Source organism: Hippoglossus hippoglossus, chromosome 8 (assembly GCF_009819705.1).
Source record: "Hippoglossus hippoglossus isolate fHipHip1 chromosome 8, fHipHip1.pri, whole genome shotgun sequence".
Taxonomy (NCBI): domain Eukaryota; kingdom Metazoa; phylum Chordata; class Actinopteri; order Pleuronectiformes; family Pleuronectidae; genus Hippoglossus; species Hippoglossus hippoglossus.
Genome location: NC_047158.1, coordinates 7646857 through 7667044, shown reverse-complemented (window position 1 = coordinate 7667044; position 20188 = coordinate 7646857). Strand labels below are relative to the sequence as shown.

General features: G+C 40.4%; 1 protein-coding gene across 1 annotated transcript in view; it reads right to left on the bottom strand.

Annotated features, from left to right (window-relative positions):
• Positions 1-6105: 6105 nt before the first annotated feature.
• elfn1a (extracellular leucine-rich repeat and fibronectin type III domain containing 1a) overlaps positions 6106-20188 on the bottom strand; it is a 70594-nt gene continuing 56511 nt past the window's right edge. Inside the window, exon 3 of the mRNA XM_034593738.1 lies at positions 6106-10909. Within this exon, the coding sequence (XP_034449629.1) occupies positions 8158-10530 (2373 nt within the window). The 5' untranslated portion in view covers positions 10531-10909 and the 3' untranslated portion in view covers positions 6106-8157. The remainder of the gene's footprint in view (positions 10910-20188) is intronic.

The following is a 20188-nucleotide window of genomic DNA, read 5'->3' as shown; positions in this document are numbered from 1 at the left end:
TGATCTATTGTCGAGTGACACAAAACTTGCATTGTATTAAATTGAATATCTTTGGGTTGTAGATTGTTGTTTTTCCAAAATTTGACAATTAGTGACATCATCTTTGCAACATGCAAACAGCTATTTTGACAGTATTCTGATGTTTTTTTGTGAAAACATAGGATGAATTGAACATTTATTCAAAATTAAATTATAAAAAGTTTAGATGGGAACTGCTCACAACTGGATGTGGGGTCCCAACACTGAGTTTTGTAAAGGTTCAATCACCAGACACAGCAGTTTCATTTTTAGCAATGCATTGTAAATAACAAAGTATTAGTAACTGCCTGTCAAACAGTGGAGTCACAATTCAAATTTCCCTCTGACAGGTAGTATTAAGGAGAATAAAAGGGACCGATATTTGTATTATTCAATATTTAAATGTATGTATTGCATCCAAATATATTCAGAAATTGTATTCACAAAATGTATCTTCCCCTGAGAGCCGGCTGGTCACTGTCCACACTGAAAATGCTATTACTTTATTTCATCACCGAGCAGCTTTATACGAGCTCAATATGTTCATTATCCCAGTGATTTGAGCTTTGATCTTTATGCAGATCTCATTTAAAGAATCCTCTGCGAATGCTCTGTTCTCCGTAGCTAATCACCCATATCCAATTAGACATTAAATTTGACAAGAGCTGGGGAAAATTCAGCCTTTTTCTCCTCTTAAGTATTCTAACTCGCAGCCTTAGTCATGCTCTGCTGACAGCTGATTAATGCACTCTGTGCCATGTCCGGGGATGGAGGGTCTCTATCCCTGAACTTTACGGGTGGGATGGCCAGAGGGCTGTTTATGTGCAAAATTATCTTTTGTACAATGAAGGGGATATCTTTAAAAACACGTCTGGAAATGTAATATTCAAGGCATGTTGCACCTCGATGATGGACATGATCTTTTGTCTTTTCCTGTTGTTGCTCTTCCAGGGAAGAAAACCAGAAACAACATAAACAACTGTGTTTGGGGATTAGCGTGACCTTCTTTTCTCATTATTATCTAGCTGTTATGCTGTGTCCCCCAAAATATTTGTTTGTTCAGTATCAACACAAACCCTTGGGTAAAGCCCCAGTTCTGTGATCAGTGTACTGAGCCCTGTTTTCTCAACCGTGACACGGCGGAGTCTGTAATCACTCACCGGGTTTTACATTCATTACATACATAATAAACGCTCAATGGGTTATTAAATGCAGGGCAGGGAGTTCGAGGACATTTATTAATCATCAGAAGCTGCTGTTCAGCAGTTGGGATTTTGGGTTTCGTAGGTGAAATCCGGAAATTCTGCTTTTGTTCCTCATGTCAAGGATCCGAGTTTACATTTGGTGTGTGAGTGCCGACTGAGCTGTTGTTTTCAAACGGAGTGAGAGAAGTGCCACCCGGCCAGGCAGTGAGCACCACTCATCCTTTAGAATAAATGGTATTACGATTCTTATCTTGTCTTGAGAATAAATCAGATTTCTCTCCGCGCTGACACTTCTCCATGGCAGATCCTATGTGGTGGGGCCGGTCTGCGTGATGGACGGTCATTGGATTCACCACTTTGTACCTGTTTGAAATAGTGTGAAGTGGTTTGCTGTGGAATTTTCAAGAAACTCGTGGTTCTCTACGGTTGAATCCAGTTGCAACCCACTGCGAGACATCACACCTTGGTTTGTGAACGGCCATTTCGAAGCCTCGAGTTTGGTGTTATGCCGCCTTCTTGGTTCTTTGAGACCAAAAGTAACATATCCACGCCCTAATGCATATTGTACTTCATTGTCCCTTTTTTTTTTTCTATAAATGGGAGTATGATTCATAAAATGAACCTCATGCTGTGTTGAAGACGACTGGAAACTGGCAACTGAGGCCATCAACACCATATGAAAATGGTCAAATGAGAAATAGGATCATTTTCTTAAAGAGTTCTATAGAAACAGAATTTGTTGTGAAACCAGTGGTGTCGCCCTCAGCTGGCCATTTGAAAGAAGACAGGTTTCAGCCACTTGAGCATTGGCCTACTCTCCGGACCGTACGTCCATTTTTATATACATGTCAAAGGGATGAATCTTATTGTGACATTGATGATCCGCTGGCCACCAGCAGGTTAACACCACAAGCTTTTAGTGAAATGTCTTATCAGCTGCTGGATTGATTGCTTGAAATTATCCCCAAATATCTCATCAGTAAAAGTTTGTACATTGAAACTGATGATGTATCCTGACTCTGATAGTCACCACTTCCCATTATGCTGCTGTACAGCCTCACTTGTCCATCACTGTGTCTTTTTTCAAATCCCTCAGTCCCATTGGTCACTTTACTCGCTGTATAATAGACACTTCTCTCAGTAGTGAGCAGTAAATCCCCATTTTGGACACTGACCATCTTTAAATTCAGTCAATGAGAAAAATTATGGGCAGAAACTTGTTTGAGATACGAAGATCCATTACAGCAAACAACATTTGTTCTCTCTGTCACAATTTAATCAGTATTAATATTATTATCATTAATAGTTCATTTTAAATCCGAAACCAGCAAATAAGAGTAAAGGTGGACATTTATAAACTGGGTACAACTGAAACCTTTCCACTGCAGGTTCGTCCAGCATTGTGTCTGCCACACAAAAGATTAAGTTACTGGTTGAGTCAGAGTGTAATTTCTGCCTTATTGTGCTAACCTCTGTTGTTTAGGGACGTGAGTAACAAGAGCAAATCAAAGTCAATGCCTCTCACGTCTCTCCCCTTCATTCTCCCCCAGGCGAGCCGACCAGGCAAATTGCAATAGAAAGGTGGCAAAAGCAACAACAAGCCATCGATGACAGAGGGGATGTACATCTTTCTGTTTATTGCTTTGTTGTTGTTTTTTCGGAACGCGGTAATAAGAAGTTCCCAGGTACAGTATATGAAGTAAATAGCGTATTGATAAGACACCTTTTAGCTTCAGGTATTGAACTGTTTATCTGTAGATTTAACAGATGGCAAATGCACTAATTTGTAGTCTGTGGTAGACAGAAAATGAAAGAGAGCTATGTGAGATAGTCAGAACTTTAAGCAACATAAAAAACGAAGCAGCAGGCAAATGCCTTTGGCCCCACTCCTGTGATTTTGAATGCAGTCTGGACAGTCTTCTTGTTTACTTGCCTCTGCTAATAAGCAGCCCCCGCAGATATTTACAACTCATACTCTGCTTCAGAAGGCAGAAATGAAGATGAACTCAGTCGTAGAATCCTTAATATGATGATTCGGACTTTGTGAATGGGTTACAGATGGAACTATACAGTCTGGAGAATGATACAGCTCCTGCTACATGAGGCTGCATTATGCTATGCTCTATTGAAGTTACTTTGGTTGGAGAAAAATGTATATCTGCTCCTTTTCTCCAAGTACGATGAATGTAAGAAAGTACTGAGTGCTGAGCACTGTTCTTTGGTTTTGAGAGGATCTAGACTTTACATTTACTATTTTCTGGACATGGAGGTTGGTTTGGTTTGATGTGGGGCCCCTCAGGTCCCTTTTGCCGAGGACCTCCAAAGTCTCTTGAAATGCTCCTGCTTCCAATATTTCCTACTTTGCTGAAATAAGGCCTCGTTACATTTTAATTTCCCTGGATCTCTCTTCTGGTCGTCCTCTGGCTCGGTCACGCCTCCATCACGACATACTGAACAAAACATTTACAGCTCATTTCCATGCACCAACAGATGTTTTTTTTACTGCCACCACTTGTTGTTTTTAAATGGCAAATATAACTTATCACACAGCACAGCTGTCATTAACCTGGCATCTGACACCGGACACCCTCATTTTTGTGTACAAGACCCAGAATAATGTACTGCAAATAAAAAAGTAACTGTTCCTCATCAAGTTTGATTGCAGCCGTAACCCTGGCCCCCCTCTGAAAGGTAACTCTTTAAATTTTACAACCAAAGATTCAGAATGAGTACGAGAGACACTGAATCAAAGTAGCAGAGACATTAGCACATTAGAAATGTTTTGGCATAAATAAAGGGAATATCGGGCCTGTGGTCGTAACTTTTGAGTTAAACATTTTGGAGTCGTAGCCACAACTCTGGCCCCCCCCCCCCCCCCCCCCTTGTGTCAACAGCTGTTGCAGTTGATATATGGATCCTAAAATGCTTTGCACAGATGGAATCTGGAGACTCAGACCTGTCAAAACGTAAAAAAGACTGAGTCCAGACCAAAACACACTTAGAGCTGCACTGCCAAGGCCAATGTATCCCTGTGGTGGGACAATATATTTTGAAAAGGTTAAACCTGTATTTTTCTGTTTGTGTGATGCTGTCATGGTCATAAAATAATTATTCTATCTGCAGTGCTGCAGCTGGATTGTTAGTCAACATCAGATGTATGTCTGAATTCAATCCTCGTTGTTTTCTGACAGAAGAACAGAGAAATGTGAAAGTAAATGTAAATATGTTGTGAATCTAGTTGTTTATTATTTGTGATCAGAGAGTTGTCAGAACTATAATCTCTATAATATTTTGTTTTCTCTTTCTACCTCACTGAGAACAAACATGACACATTCCTGTACATGTTTCAGGCAAAGTCAGTAGCAAATGCATTGCATCATAGAATACTAAATAAACTGGCTGTAAAAATATGAAATAATATACTTTTGTGAGCTAGAATGATATAACATTGGCCAGATTGATACAGAGCAGAGAGCGTGCAGTGCGGAACAACAACATTAAGGGTTTATAGTTTTAGATTAAAGCACTGTAAAATAATAATTTAAGTTTTAATAAAATATCGATCCTCATTACAGTTCTTTAAAAAAAATCAATATTAGGAACATTTGGCCACCTCACCATTAATAGATGTTTTTAAAACTCTTAAATATTAATATGTGTAAGAAAAAATACAGTGATCCAGTGAAACAAATGAAGCTGGATTTCTTTACCACTGGGGAGGGGGTCCCTTTTGCCGGGGGCCTCTAAAGTCCCTCGAAATGCTCCTGCACGTAAAATAACTCTGGTCATGGAGTTGTGGTGGACTTTATTACACTGGTGACACTTTGCTCTCCGACACCTGCAACAGGCCTTGAACGTGGCGGAGCCAGATCCAGCGGACGGTGCCCCGTTAGAGCAGCTTTAAAGTGATGAAGTCATAATAAAGAGTGTGTGCTGTATGTGCACCCTTAACTTTATTTCACAGTACTTTGTCTGAAAGCAGATAACATAGTATTTAAGAAATAATTACAAAATAAACACATTTTGTGCTCTTGTTTGTTTTTGATGCACTTGAACAACAACAGTTGATCTCTCTAAAGGTTTTTCTCAACACTTTAAACTCTTATTAGACACATAAGTGCTACAATATGCAGTATAAAAAACATGTCGCTAAATAGCTAAATGAACTAGAAACCTGACAGCTCTCAGAGGATACTGAAATACTTTTTATAAAAATAACAACAAATGGAGACTCATCAACGGTATCAACGTAAAACAAAAGGGATTTTACACTTGTACACGTATCCCAGAAATCTTAAGGCGGTTGAAATATTAAGTCAGACAACCAAGTTAACATTTTACAAGGTGCTTACATAACACATTCACATCAGGCTCATGAATGTTTCATTTCACATTAATGAATAATAACAGCATCGTGACACACTTTCACACAATGAACGTAATATGACAGGGAAAAATATGTCACAAGATAGATTCATTCCATAGGGTCAGCTCTGCTATCTCAATTCACAGCACATGCATAGCAATATATCATTAATGCTTTATTTTTTTCATTTTTATTAATTGATGAGGCGTGTTTAATATTTGTTGACACTCCAAGGGAAGAGAAATTTAGATGCAAGTCCTTATCTTGCATATATGTGCCTCAAAAAGTAGGTCGTAATCACACTATTGGAAATAACAATTATGGAAATGATGTTTGTGGTTTGTTTAAAGCACCACAGAGTTGTATTACAGCTGTCCAACACAATAAAGTATGACTTAGTTGTATGCGTTTGAATGTGCTGTCGTTCATTGGCGTTTTCAGTTTGTGTGTAAAAGAACTTCAGTGGAATCACCCTGAAATTTGACAAGGAATTGAAATCTTTGAGGAAATACTTCGATGTATTGAACAAAAATATATTGTTTATCTCTGTTATGTTTTCAACTGCCTCTTCTTCTACAATGATTCAATGGCACCCAACTGGAGAATTAGCACCATCAACTGTTAAATACTCTTAATATTCAGATAAAACACACACTCATCTCTATTTTCTCGAGCTGATTTGCTGGTTATTCTAATTCAAAATCTTCACGAAACTTAGACGCACGCTTGTCTAACAGAACTGTTAAAATAAAGAAGATCTGCTACTTGGGAAGTTTGTTTCCTTGAATTGGGACAAACATTTATGCATTGTGATTGTTATAACAATTTTCAACGTCAGTCAATATTTCTTCTTACAATATCGCTTTAGCCCTGGACCTACCGATTTACTATACTAGTACAATATACTTTCAAATAAACTTTTTATTTATTTATTTAGGAAATTAAACACCTAGCACTTGATCATAAACATGCAATGAATCATCATGAGCCTGTTTGGAATAAGTTATATAAACAACTTACAATGAAAAATCTAATCTTCTATTTCCTCGAAAAAACAAAAAACAAAATAAAAAAAATCATGATTTACAAATTCACAGCCAGTAAGTCAGAGGATTCAGTTTCACATTCTCAAATTTTACTCTAGCATGTTGATATTCGTCTGGTAAGTAGCTTTCACAATATACAAAAAGATTTTAACAGCCTAGCAGTTGGAAATAAAACAAAACCTTTCAGCAAGCAACAAGGCCCGGCCGAATGACAAACTACTTTCCTGCACGTATTGGATCAAACGTTATGCGATATAATACACTGGAAGAAATATTAAAACAAAACAGAAACAAACGAAATAGAACAGTCGGCAAAAAACAGCAAATAAATATTTCCTTGAAAAAACACATAAAAGCTGCCATAGACAGATCAGAATAAGTATCTGTTACATTCATCCATCGGGCTCTCCTGCAGGGAGGAGCAGCTGTTTGTGTACCCAAACAACAGGTGATGGAGTACTGCTGCTTTCCCCTTTGAAATGTTACTGATTAATACTCATTACCATCTCGTGTGTTGTGGAAATTGTTGTTTCCCAATGTTTTCACTTTTTAAGTAGTAACTGATACAGTAAAAAAAAAAGAAAAAAGGAGAAGGAGTCAACATAGACCTACTGCTGTATGTTCATATGATTCCCAGACTGTGCAGAGATATTGTAAACATTTCAGCTTTTTCTACTTTGGTACTAAAGATACAAACGATGGTTCACGACACTGATAACCGAGCTCCAGTACAGCGTGTGATTTACTGCAGCTCATCACAAACCAGCCAGTGGAAATCTCGTCCTGTGATTTAAGGGGACTTGAAAACTGAAACCATCTGTATCATGTAAATGCATGTAAAAGCTTTAAGAAAGATGAGAATATATATATATATATATATATGAAAAAAAACATCAGGCGGCAAAGGTTAAAATGACAAATGTCCTGACAAGTTTGAAGTGGGACATGCCGGTGTTTAGCAACAAGATAATCCAAATAAACAGCGCTCCGTTTGATAAACCCAGCTCATCCAGTAATACGTTTCCATTTACACAGCAAACATTGCAAATATAGAAACCCATATCTGTACATAGTTCTGTTAAATTAGATAAATTCAGGGAGGGGAAGGAAAACCGAAAAAGTTATTTTTCAATAAAAGGTCCAGATAGTTCTTCAAAAAATATTGAGGTTTCATAAAACATATCTTCATATAGTAGTTTCATATTACACAACAGCAAATCCACTGTCACAGGACTTGGCCATGCGATACCCAAAAACCTATAATCCATTGTAACATATATGTCATTACTTTGCAATATATATTTTCTCTTTAATAGATAAAAGTTTTCCCGTTGGATGCTTTACATAATATGACAAATTTAAAGAATGTTTACCCCATTTTTGTCACAGTCAAAAACAGAATTTTATACACGCGAGTGAGTAGTTGATTATAATAATGGAAGTTTCCATTGATTCAATAGTCAGATGAAGTTCTTGTGTCATTTCTGCAACGTGTGGTCCATTTTAAAAACATCTAAAGTGGTTATGATTTCTGTTGGGCTGACACTCCTTTCCAGTAGTCTAAAATATCGTGCAGGTCCTCATCCTTTGCAAACTGGACTTTCTTCCGCAGTGCATGCCCTGCAGCCATGTACTCATCATCTTTGTGCCGTTTCCGGTGGAGTTTGAACCGCTCCCAGATGCTATGTGAAGGTTTGCAGTAGTACTCGGGACTGGAAGAATAGCTTAGATTGTGATACTGAGATGACAGCTGGGAGTACGCTAAGTCTCTGGAGCGGGTGTGAGTGAGCGGGTCCAGCATGGAGGACTTGTGGCCGTCGGGTCCTTCCAGCTCCTCTATCTGAGCATCGGGGTACGAGTGCCGGTGGTCACTGTAGTGGCGGATCTTCTCCGCCTCAGCCCTCAGGATGGTGGCAGCAGGTGTTACAGTGAGGATGGTCTCTCCCGTTGGGGAGGTTTTCTCTATGTACTTGGATTCAGTGCGATAAGGCCTGGGGCTTCGCATGGGCCCTCCTGTGGCAGTGCTGGGCCTCTTTGGTGAGACATCAGAGGTCCGATGCCTCTGCAGAGAATGATGGTAGCTGTCCGTGTACACTGGCGACAGCAGGCTGGACTTATTCTGTGGGTGTTCGGATATTAGTACGAGCTGAGGCTCTGCTGTCGACACGGCTCCGGATTTCACTCCTTGAAAAGAGGTGGATTCTGACTTTAGAGCATCTATACAGTTGTTAATTATCTGATTGACTTTATCCACCTCTTTTGCAATGGTGGAAATCTCTGCCACCGACCCCTGGCTGTTCCCGGGCATTCCCATGTCACACTCCCTGCGTTCATGGTGTTCCATACTTCGCACCTCCATGTAATTTCCCTTCATCATTTTAGGAGTATCACTTATCTCTTGAAATTTGTACTGCTCCATTTCAGCAGCAGATGGTAGGTACGGCATACGGGCCATGCTCTCCCCAGCCAACAGCTGCTTCTGCGACATTCGGGAAATAGTCCCCCCTTCCATTTCTTGTCCATACTTAAGTTCCATTATATTTTTCTTCAGGGTACCTGCTTTTTTGTGCTTTTCATCTTGCTGACGCTTTCTTCGCAAGCAATAGTAGACCACCCCAAGAAAAATGACCATGCTAAAGAGGCAGCCTAAAATTGTCATAATATAATGAGTGGCAGTTGCATTGTTTACAGCTCTGTCCTTCTCAGCCCGAGGGCCTGTGGTGACAGTCAGACAAGTGTGGTTGTGTCTAAGGGAGTTTCGTATTGAAGCCACACAGTATGTGTAGTTAGTGTGGGGTTTAAGGTTTTTCAGTTCGATATCCTCCGTGATATCTCTTAGATTTCGAATTTCTGTGAAGAAGCTGTTGTTGTACAGAATGAGGATGTACATCTTTTTGAAAGGATGGGGGATCTGAACTGTGATGGTGGCACCTGTATTCGTTACTTGCTTCACTTTCATCTGAGGGGTTACTTCCACGGTGCTGTAGGTCGCACTGATGGTAATGTCATCTGGTTCTGTGCCTGATGGACAGTCTTCCAGCCCGCAGAGTGTTGAGTCTGGTGGGGGCGTTGAAGAGTCAGTGGGCAAAGCAATAAATGGCGTCACATAGTCATCCGTGCACACAGTTTTGAGCATGTGGAGTGCGTTTCGATATGTCGGATTGTTCGGATTCTGGCTCAGTAAACTAAAACCGGAGACGCCGGGTGGGGAGTCGCAGACCATCCGCTCGTTCGTCCTGTTTGGGAAAACCGAGAGCCATTTGACAAAACCAAGTAATTCACATGAGCAGTTGAAAGGATTGGTGTACAGCTCGCAGGTGGTCAGTTTATTCAGACTGGTAAACGTGGAACCGTCTAACTGTTGGATTCGGTTCATGGAGAGGTCAATGTTCTCTATGTTGGGGCATTCCCAAAAGGCATTGGGTGTCACAGTCTCTATCAGGTTTGCCTGGAGGTAGAGGTATTGCAGCTTTCCTAAACCCCTGAGGATTCCCTCTGTCAGGTTGCGCAACTTGTTGAAGCCCATTTGCAGGACTTGTAAGTTAAACTGAGCAGAAAAGGCCCCGTCCTCGATGTAGGAGATTTCATTCTTTGTCAGGTTCAGGTAGGTCAAGTTGGCAAAGCGACTAAGAGCAGAATAATGGATGCTTTTGATTTTGTTTTCATTCAAACGAAGGTCCACAATGGTGCTGTTAATATGCTGTGGGATGGCCTCATAAGGTGGTTGATTTTGGCTACAAATTGCAAGCCATACAAAGCCCTTTTCACCCTCAATCAACCAGCAGTCTCCACTGACTCTGCCAATGTGAGTCAAATATACAATGGCTACAGACCAAAACAAGGCACTCATCACCACGCCTAAGCCGCAGGCCATTGGTGCTTCTCTGAGAGTCATGTGCGGGGCCAGAAAATGATGAAAGGGGCGATACCACTGTGGTTTCAGCACGGCGGAGACGATCCTGTTGGAAATTCAGCTGGATGTTCAACTGTTCTCAGGGTCAGAAGCACTCCTTTTGTTTGTCTCCTCTTCATTGATGGATGGTGTTGTCCCCATGTACCAGTCGGAAAAAAGTCGAGTATCTGCCTTTATTCTGAGTTTCTTTCATCAGGGGTTTCCTGCAGGGAACTTGTGTCGGTGGTTTAAAAGAGAATTCACCACCTCGGGTCGGCTTGTGCTTTGCTCCTTAGAGGTTACCATCATTAAACGGTCTCATCTTATTGTTTCTGCCACGGTCTTCCTCCCTGTGTCTCTCTCGCGTGCTCGGAGGAATAACCTGCAGAATGGAGACACAAGAAGAGCACAAAGGCGACATTAATTAGGCTACGTTTTATCAGGAGAGGAAATGCACATTTATTACATACGTTGGTATTGAAATGTTGCTCTCAATTCCTGGCGTTCGTGTTTACTGCAAGCTCTCCTTGTTCATGCTCCAGCAATTATTTTGTACACAATTTAAGAGGTGTTTTCAGTCCCTGTGGCAGAATGCTAATAAAGGAAACCGTTGGCCAATTACCACTTGACAGGTGGGGAAAAGCAGGGTCCCTGTTTTCACACCATTAACCTGAGGGCTGTCAGACGCAACTGAGGGAGGCCAATGTTAAGAAGCTGCATTAAATCAATTATACAGCACCACATGAAGTGACGCTCCGGATCAATGTATTGAGGGTTTTTCTTCTGAAAACCTTTATGAATAAATTAAAAATAATTTTGAGCGCTGGATTATACAAGAGAAAAGACCGAATTTGTGTTCAAGGTGTGATAACCGGAACGTACCAAATTAAATTAAAGTTGTTTGAAAGGGGGAGATGAGCCATGGTGACAAATTAGGAAAAAAATAAAAACGATGCTCTGTGAACTGCAGAAGAAGCGGCTGTGGAAAGAAAATCTCTAACTTATACCTTTCATTCTTTCTTGACACTTCAAGTTAATCTTGTGTCTTTAATACCACATTTGATATGCTCACAGCACTTGTTGTGCTCCATGTGGTTTTGCTTTTCGTACAGTTTCTTACAGTAAGATAATACTGTTAATCCACTCCGTGATATCTATGTGACAGTTATAGGATAATGGTGAATAACCGTAACTATGGCACAAGTACAGAAAAGTCGTCAAACTGGCTGTTAAATGTCAGATCAAAATTATTATTATCAAAGGTTAATTAACTAGTTAATTAGGCCCCTGTTATTACAAATATCATATCAAATAAGTTGTGAGTGTGACTGTTATCAATATGGATGACCATGAAGCCGGGTATAAATCACAGCTCTACAGTCCACATGACAAATCATATAAAAAACAGTCTGTCTGCGTCGGTCCATCAACCTTATGTTTGAATGTGTCAGGCTGTGATTGGGATCATATCAGAATTGGCATAATATATTTGTAGTCTAAATATTAGTTTTAAATGATTTAACATAAAACCAATACTAGCTTTTTATTGTTTATTTATGATACTATGTGGCTGATTAAGTTAATCTAACGATAATTTGTAGGGGAGTACGTTTTTCTCTTGGTGACTACACGAGAAATGTAATTTAACAGGCAGCATGGGGATGTTTATACTGTAATGTATGAGAAAGGATTTCATATACATAGATATATGAAGATTAAGCAGTAAGTAATTTAAATAAACTTATTTAGAAATGGAAACTGATCGAAATGAAGACACTGAAGAAATATTGAAAAATATAACCTCAGGTATTTTAGATCATCAGCTAATCGGACAAGGGACCGGATTATTTGCCATGTGGAGACACAGGGGGTGTGAGGGGACATTTGTGTTAGAGGACATGTCCCTACACAAAAAGAGATAATAGCACTGTTAAAACGGATTCAATGTGACAGTTCATGGCAGAGAGAATAGACTTCAAGTTGAAACCCCACCTACCATTGCAGACCTGAAGACCATTCCTGCTGTCGTTTGACCTTTTGTGAATAAGGTTTATCACGTTACAATCACACTAGTGTTGTGGTCCTGCTCATCATACATCAAGCTGGCGATGCAAATGTCCCTTTTGTTTTGCACTATGGGCACCAGATAGGGACCCACGCCAGTTATGACACCATTATCTTGGCTGAGGGTAATATCAGGTGTGTTACTTTGCAGATCTAATCGGTTTGGGTCCGAAACCGTACGTCACCACTCAATGATCCCGTGTTTTCGGTTATACTTTCTCAAAATACTCTTTCCATCTCTTTAGTTAGTCCCCAAGTGTTCGGTGTAGCAGCACTACAAAGCTCAGGACTTTGACACCAGAGACAATGGTTTGCATCCTGAGTGCGCTGTGGTCTGTGAAAGGGAAAGATTGGGGTTAAAATGTCAATAAAAAACAAGATTTAAATGCTGCCAAAGGAAGCCTAAATTAAGGACTAAACCCAGAGTGTTTATATTACCATAAACAAGTTGTTGCAAGGGCCTGAATACAACCATGAAAGATGTTAATCATTCTCTAGCTGCTACGAGCAGATATTTTTGGGGAAAACAAATGATATATGTTGTCAGTGAAAATAATGAGATTTCAGATTGCATTACATTCATCAAACATGTTTCCTGACTATGAAGTAAACAAACTTAATTCAGGTAAGATTTGCTGTTGTAAGTTATATCAAAGGTACAGCAGCAGTCAAAATGTCAATATTGCACAATTGTGGGAAAACCCTGGATTATTTACAGGGCTTTATTAAACATTCAGAGCCAACAGACATTCAGTGTCCCAAAAAATATGTGTGTAAGATTGTGTCAGATAAACCATAAGTGACATATGGCTGAAGTTTAACTATTTAAAACTTAGGTAATGGTTTAAAAAAAATTTGAAAACATAAATTGTAACGGTCGGCCATAAAAAGCAAACTCTGGTTTCCTTCACCTCCCAACCTGTACTTTTCTCTTTTCTACTCCTCAGGACAAAACTGAGGTTGGTGAATGTTTTAGTTTTCCCCCCAATTTGTGTTCAATCATAAAATTCTCCTTGCAGTGAGTTGACACTATCAAACGAGCCGGTACAAATCATTGTGCTCGCCACATTAAATATTTCTTAACACATTTCCAATACATCTACCGGACATAAGAGCTGCCGTCGTCACGATAACACAGCGTAACATCTTTGACAGAATAATAATAATAGCTAAAACAGAATGATTCATTTGCATGTTATCTGGCAAAAAACATTCCAGTTCTGAACCGTGCCAGCAGTAAGCGCTGCACCGTCTGCTGATAAACCGATACACTGGAACATTGGTGAGATAATCTGAGGCGTTGAATGTTTCTCATAGATTTGAGTTGAGCCTAGAGGGTGAGATTATATGTGAATGTGCCGTGTTGCTCGTGCATTAGCCCTTCTGTGCTTTATGTTCCATAAATTGAGTGAAAATAAGGACGCTCGTACGGTATCTTTTCATTGCCAATTTGCTGTTTCCGCTTTTCCATTTCAACTCTTTACCAAATGCGTACTACTGCATGCCCGTATGCTACGCGGTGGCTGCAAAGACCATTTTCAATAAACTTGGATATTTTGTCTGGTGGCAGTTGGCATTAATATTTCATTGTCAATATGAATCTGGAAAAAACCGACAACTGAGGGCAGGCCCTTTTGCTGACCTGTGCAAGTATAACAATATGCTGTCCGTATATTCATATAAGTAGCCTACATGAGCTGAGAGTCATTGAAACGTGCACAAGAGGCGGCGTTGCATACACAAATGAAGGGCAAATTTTGCTGCGTAGAAACTGTTCTTAATTGTGCCCTTCCTTGGTTGACACAGTTCATAGACGTTATCTGCAACTGGGATGGGGTGATCAAGCAAAAGCGCTGGTCAGCTATTCAAGTCTAGATAAAGAGCAGGAATAAATGCTGTGGCGGCGCACCCTGCTACAGAATGCCAAAGGCTGCCATTACAACTCCACCTTCATGATGACAAAAGAGCAGCGGCGGAGGAGCAGAGAAGAAAAGAACACTCTCAAGGCCCCTGGGAGGAAAGAGGTTCCAAATCAAATGTTCCATGAAATGAATATGAAAAATACAGCTCTGCGGAATGTCTGGCAAGGCAAGAGATCTCTTAAAGAAAAACGGTGTCTTGTTATTATTCCCCAGTCTCTGACCTTTATCGCAAATACCGCATGGCAGAAACTGAGCTCATCTGACCCGACCTCCGCTTGCTCACAGCGTGGCACATGGTACAAGAGCCTTTAGCGGCTAAATGGAGGTTTAAGTAAAAGAGAAGTCTCCACTCATTTAGAATGCATTGGCTGTGTTTTGTTTGCCCACAGTGACTCACTCCTCCGACTGATTCACTGGCTCACCACTGAAACCCATGCATAAATTACAGCCAGATGACTTCCCTTTGTTAGAGTAAACACAGAAACACAAGGCACGCTCACACTGATGCCTGATACTGTATCTTTTCCTTTTTCCAGATTTTACATTAGGAAACTGCACCTTAACTCCTGCAACTATAGCGTCCCGATAAATCCACGGGCATGTGCCGACAAACTCAACGCCCGTAAAGAGTCGTAAATTGTTAAGGGACAAACAAAGCAACAACGTACAGTGAAATTGATTTTCAGTGGCTTCGTTTTATGCAAATCACACCATATTGTTCAGTCAAACCTTCAATCGGGCCTAAAGAAGCGAGCAGTGTGCGTCGCCTCGTGAGAGCTGAGGTCTGTTTGCCACCACACACCCACTTTCCATAATGGCAGCAATCTGTAAGGTCCAGCGCGAGCCCTGAGTGCAGCAGGCCAGAACACCCAAGGCATCAGAGCCGAGTCTATTCCCCTATCAGACACGGGCAGCCATTCCACAGTCTCTTTTCCATTTAGACTTTATGCGCTGGGTAATGAAGGCTTTTCTTTTTCTTGTGCTGGTCGGTGGATAACCTATTGAAACCCTGCTTTTGAAGAGGGATTCAAAAACAACCTCGTAAATTTCTGTTCCACTCGCTTGGGGCCCCGTCATACTTCACTTAGTAAACCATTGGCTCCTTTTTCCCCCCTTCTCTTTTCTTTTCTTTTTTTAGATTGACCGACTCACGGTTGAATACATCTGTCCACTGGTTACAGTTTTCATTCATGTTTGTGATGAACCGTGTAATAAACAGTATCTAGGGATTTAATAAAAGTAATTAAGTTCATCACTATCTGACTTTAAGATTTGTTGTTCTTGATCTTCTGCATATAAGTGGGCAGGTTCATTGAGACAAACAACTTATGACAAATTCTACAGGTTCACATGTTTTCTTGGTCAATAAATTATAATCATAATATCAATAAATTGATAACCAATGGCCAAAACAGCAAATTATGCTTAAATATGGATGTTGCTACACACACATCTTCAACCAGATGACACTGAAGATCTATACATTTTGTTCACAGTTTCAAAGTGGGCACCAAAAATTTGTGTCACCAACTTACTATCTGACCAAATCTGGAATATGCAATCTTCTGTTCTGTTCCTGAGCAATGGTTAAATTATTTGCAGATTTTCATTTTTTTTTGTTTTCCAGAAATTTGACTTTTTGGATGTAAAATGTCATCACTTCAATCAGCTCACCTACTGCAAGGTGACACTTTAAAGAAATTCCCTCAAGGTGTTTCCTGACATATCACGTTCAGGAGAGCAGGAACCAAAGGTACCAAAGAGTTTAAAAACACAAATTCCCTCTGGCCACAGCTGTGATCGGTGCGCAGGCGGGAAAAGGTTAGAAATGTGGCTATAAATGTGGAGGATTACAATCACTAGTACAGGGCTCGTTCCAAACATGTCTGCATTGACTGTTTGCTTGGCCTGAGGTGATGCTGGTTCAAGCTTTTATTTCCATAACTGTAAAAGTGACCTGCAGTAATCTAGCTGCGCCACGGCGGTCAAAGACCAAGGTCAATGTGGCTATAAATCGAGAATTATTGCATTAATTATTATAAAATAACATTTAAATATCTAATCGGATAAAACAATTACATTTTATGTCCAATAGATCAAAAGTTAAATTCACTGTGCTATTTTAATAGTGTACATATGTGTTTTTTTATTAGATTCCAGGTCTTCGCTATATGTACTGTATATTATTGTGTAGATACATTTATGGAGAGCCATGGATGTGCACTGCAACTTGACTGGTTGGAAGAGACAAAATTCAATCTTGGTTGTTCTAGTTTAGCCGCACGTAATCAACAAAATTGGAGGTTCTGATTGTTTTAGAGCCATCTAGTGGGAAATCAGACAGGAGGTCAGATGCTGAGGCGAGGTTTGAAGTAGGTGCTGCAGTGGTAGTGACAGGCTGGGCAGCACTTTAAGAGAAATCGCTGGGCTGCAGTGGCTCTCTGTGCCTCGCTGGAGCCTTTATATGAGGAGCAGGAGAGTTGTCCACTCTCACACAACGCCTCGGGAGGGCTGCTCCACCACAAGAGCCAGTGCTTCAAGGCGAACTTTGACAGAAGCTCCAGACCATCACACTGAGAAAAAATAATAAAAGATCTGGAACTGAGTGTGTCTCCATCCACACAAAGACCCATGGTATCGTATGCACAGCCACCTGTCTGCAACACACCGTCCTCTCTGGCTCTCTCTGCTTCTCATTCTCCCCCTTTGTTCGTCACCGTGTCTGTCCAGACAATTTCACCGTGCATACTAAACGAGTATTTTTTTATCTGTTCTTCCTCCAAGTGGCTACAAAAGCCTGGTTTCAATGGATCTGTTTTTACAGTTTGAGGCCGTACTTTTTGTTGTTTCAGCCCCTGCTTCCTATCTGGTGCTTTGTGGCGGTGAAGGTGCCTCAATCTCTGAGGACCCTCCTCATCCATACCAATGACTGCCCTTTATTTGATGTCATTGAAAATGCATACGTTTCTTGCTGGCAAGAATGAAAAAAGTAAAGATGGGAAGCCAGAAGTGAAGAATCAATTGAGATGAAATGGAACTACTTCTCTTGGGGCGGGAAAACATCGTGCTCATTGAGGTACTGAATTGCTTTGGAGAGCGGGAGGACGATGGCACATATGCTTGGGTTATATAGAAAGGTATTAACGTCATACATTAGTTTGGTAAAAGTTTGGCACTTTGTATGTCTTTTTCTGTGGATGAGAACTCAGCAAATTTAATATTTTTAGTCAGTATAACCTAACTCCCCTTGCAATTGATTCGTATTGTGTACTACCTTAATGCATATTAGTTTTCTACACAAAGCCTTTTATCCCAACCTAACAACTGCCTCAACAATTGCGTTGCTTCTTTATTTAAAGCCTTAGGAAGCTTTCAGCACATGATTTCTCAATGTGACCTCCTGAGGATGAAATAAAGTCAAAAATATGTTGATACCTCCTGGGTTTGGACTCATAAATATTTTGTGAAGAGCTGTTGATAATAAATGAGCTAAAGATCAATTTGAAAACAACAACACTCCTTGGGATTTTTGATTTAACAGCAGATTCCTTACACTGTAAAAAAGCACATTAGCTTGAAAGTTGGCTATATTGCTTTCTGTTATATCCGCTGTCAATTGTTAATGCAACACACTATAGGTGTGAGTCCAGTGTAAGGAACATTTTTACTACTTGTCTTTATGTGCAACAATGGTCTTACCAACATTATAAGCAGACAAACATTCTTACATTTATTTATTTTTCTTCATTATCACACATTTAAATAATAATTACAATACTCCTACACGATGAAGAGCACAATGTGTCGTTATTCAAGGTACAAGGATTAAGGACCATAAACACTGAGTTGTGATTTATCAATTATCTCTGTAGTTTCATATGTGACCACCTCGCATGTTCCAATTTATGAAATGTGTTATGTGAAAAATATTCCACTGATGTTAAGACGGGGAAAGCAGCACATTTTAGAGAATGTTTGGATTTTTAAGGATAAAAAATAGTTTTCACTGTACATTTTCTTTTGATTGACTAATTGATTAAGCAATTCATAGACTAATGATTGCAGCTCTAAAAATAGAAAAAGCTGCTAAACAAACACATCTTTCCAATATAAAACACTGTTGAAGCAAAAAGGTAAAAGAAAATATATAAACCTTCATTTTAGTGTCTTTGCTCTGTGATCTCACATCTCTGTTTTGCAGAGGTTAATAACGACAAATAATGATTTACTGCTGCCAGTACGCGCAGGCCCACACTAATTAGCTGCAAATTAGCATCAGGATAATAAGTATTGCTAAAGTGTGGGTTGATTTCAGTTAATGCTGATGACACATTTGTGTTAAATGTCAAACAACAGATGCTTTCTGGATAATTAAGGCCATTGAGTGCAAAGGTTTGAATTTTGAAGCTGCCTCTTGTCATACTCCACAGTTACATTCAGCCCCAGTCGCTGCTTGGTATTCCACACAGGTGTCATACTTTGTAAAACTTGAAATGACTTACTGCCCTGCCATCTCTTGTAAATTCCCAATATCTCACTCTATTGTTCTTCGGTGTATCCCGAGTCCTTCAGCAGGCTCATGACCTAGTGCGACTCGAGCTTAGGCGAGAACAAAAAATCTCATTACAAACTCAAAGCTCTCGTTTGGGTGACACCTCTTATAAAGATGATACGCTATGGAGAATGGCAAGGAATCAAACGACGCTGATGGAAACAGATGCATCTGTGAAATGCTGGGGCGGAATTAATTTAGCCCCGCACAACAGTTAGCAGAAAGTTGCATCCTACTCAGCCCCATACAGCTTCTTGCTCAACATTAATGCTGTGATCGTCGTGCAGTAAACATAGAAAAAATACTATTCTATAACAAAATCATAACGGTTCAGCTCGACAGGAGGCACACTGAACCGGGTATGAAACAGCAACTGAGCTACAGAGAGAATTTATCAAAGCGAGAGGAGCACAGAAGAGTTTAATTTAATACTGTGCGTTTCAGAATGAGATACAACTTGGAATAACACCTGAAGGTTTAAACGCAATTTTCCAGGCCATCAACTGACCATCGACTCGGCACAGGGTTTTTTTTGCCCCTCCGAGCCAAAGAGTCTGCCCGCAATGTCCCTCGCTGCTGACTCATGACATGTTGAGCTAAAGTGGGAGCAATTGTGCAGCCCCAAACATGACAGCAACTTATGACGACGACTCGCTATTCATGGATCGGGGGTTCTATCGAGCCGCTCGGTCAACTCTGTCACGTTTTACGCTTTCATTAATGTCTCATGTTTGGAGATAAATGAGAAATTGCAAAGTTCACATGTGCTGACAAAATCCCAGATAAGACATCTATCCTTATCTTTGTCAATTACCCCCACGTTGCTCGGCCAAGGTTTCCTCACCAATTAACCTTCACAGAGTGACAGGAGCTAATTCAATTATGCTGGACCGCAGGACCGTGCCTGGGACTGACGGCTCAACTTGCCTCTGTTTTCTGATTGACAAGCTGCAAACAAGAGCAGCCATTCCCCTTTGCTGGATGTTTCTATCTGTCCGGGCCTGATGGACCATCTGACACATTTCGGGAGAGGACATTATCACTTGGCGCTCCGCACAGAGGGCTGTGAGACAAGTTCAATCAAATAAATCTACATCTTGAAAAGTCTGTTTAGCTTTGGGGA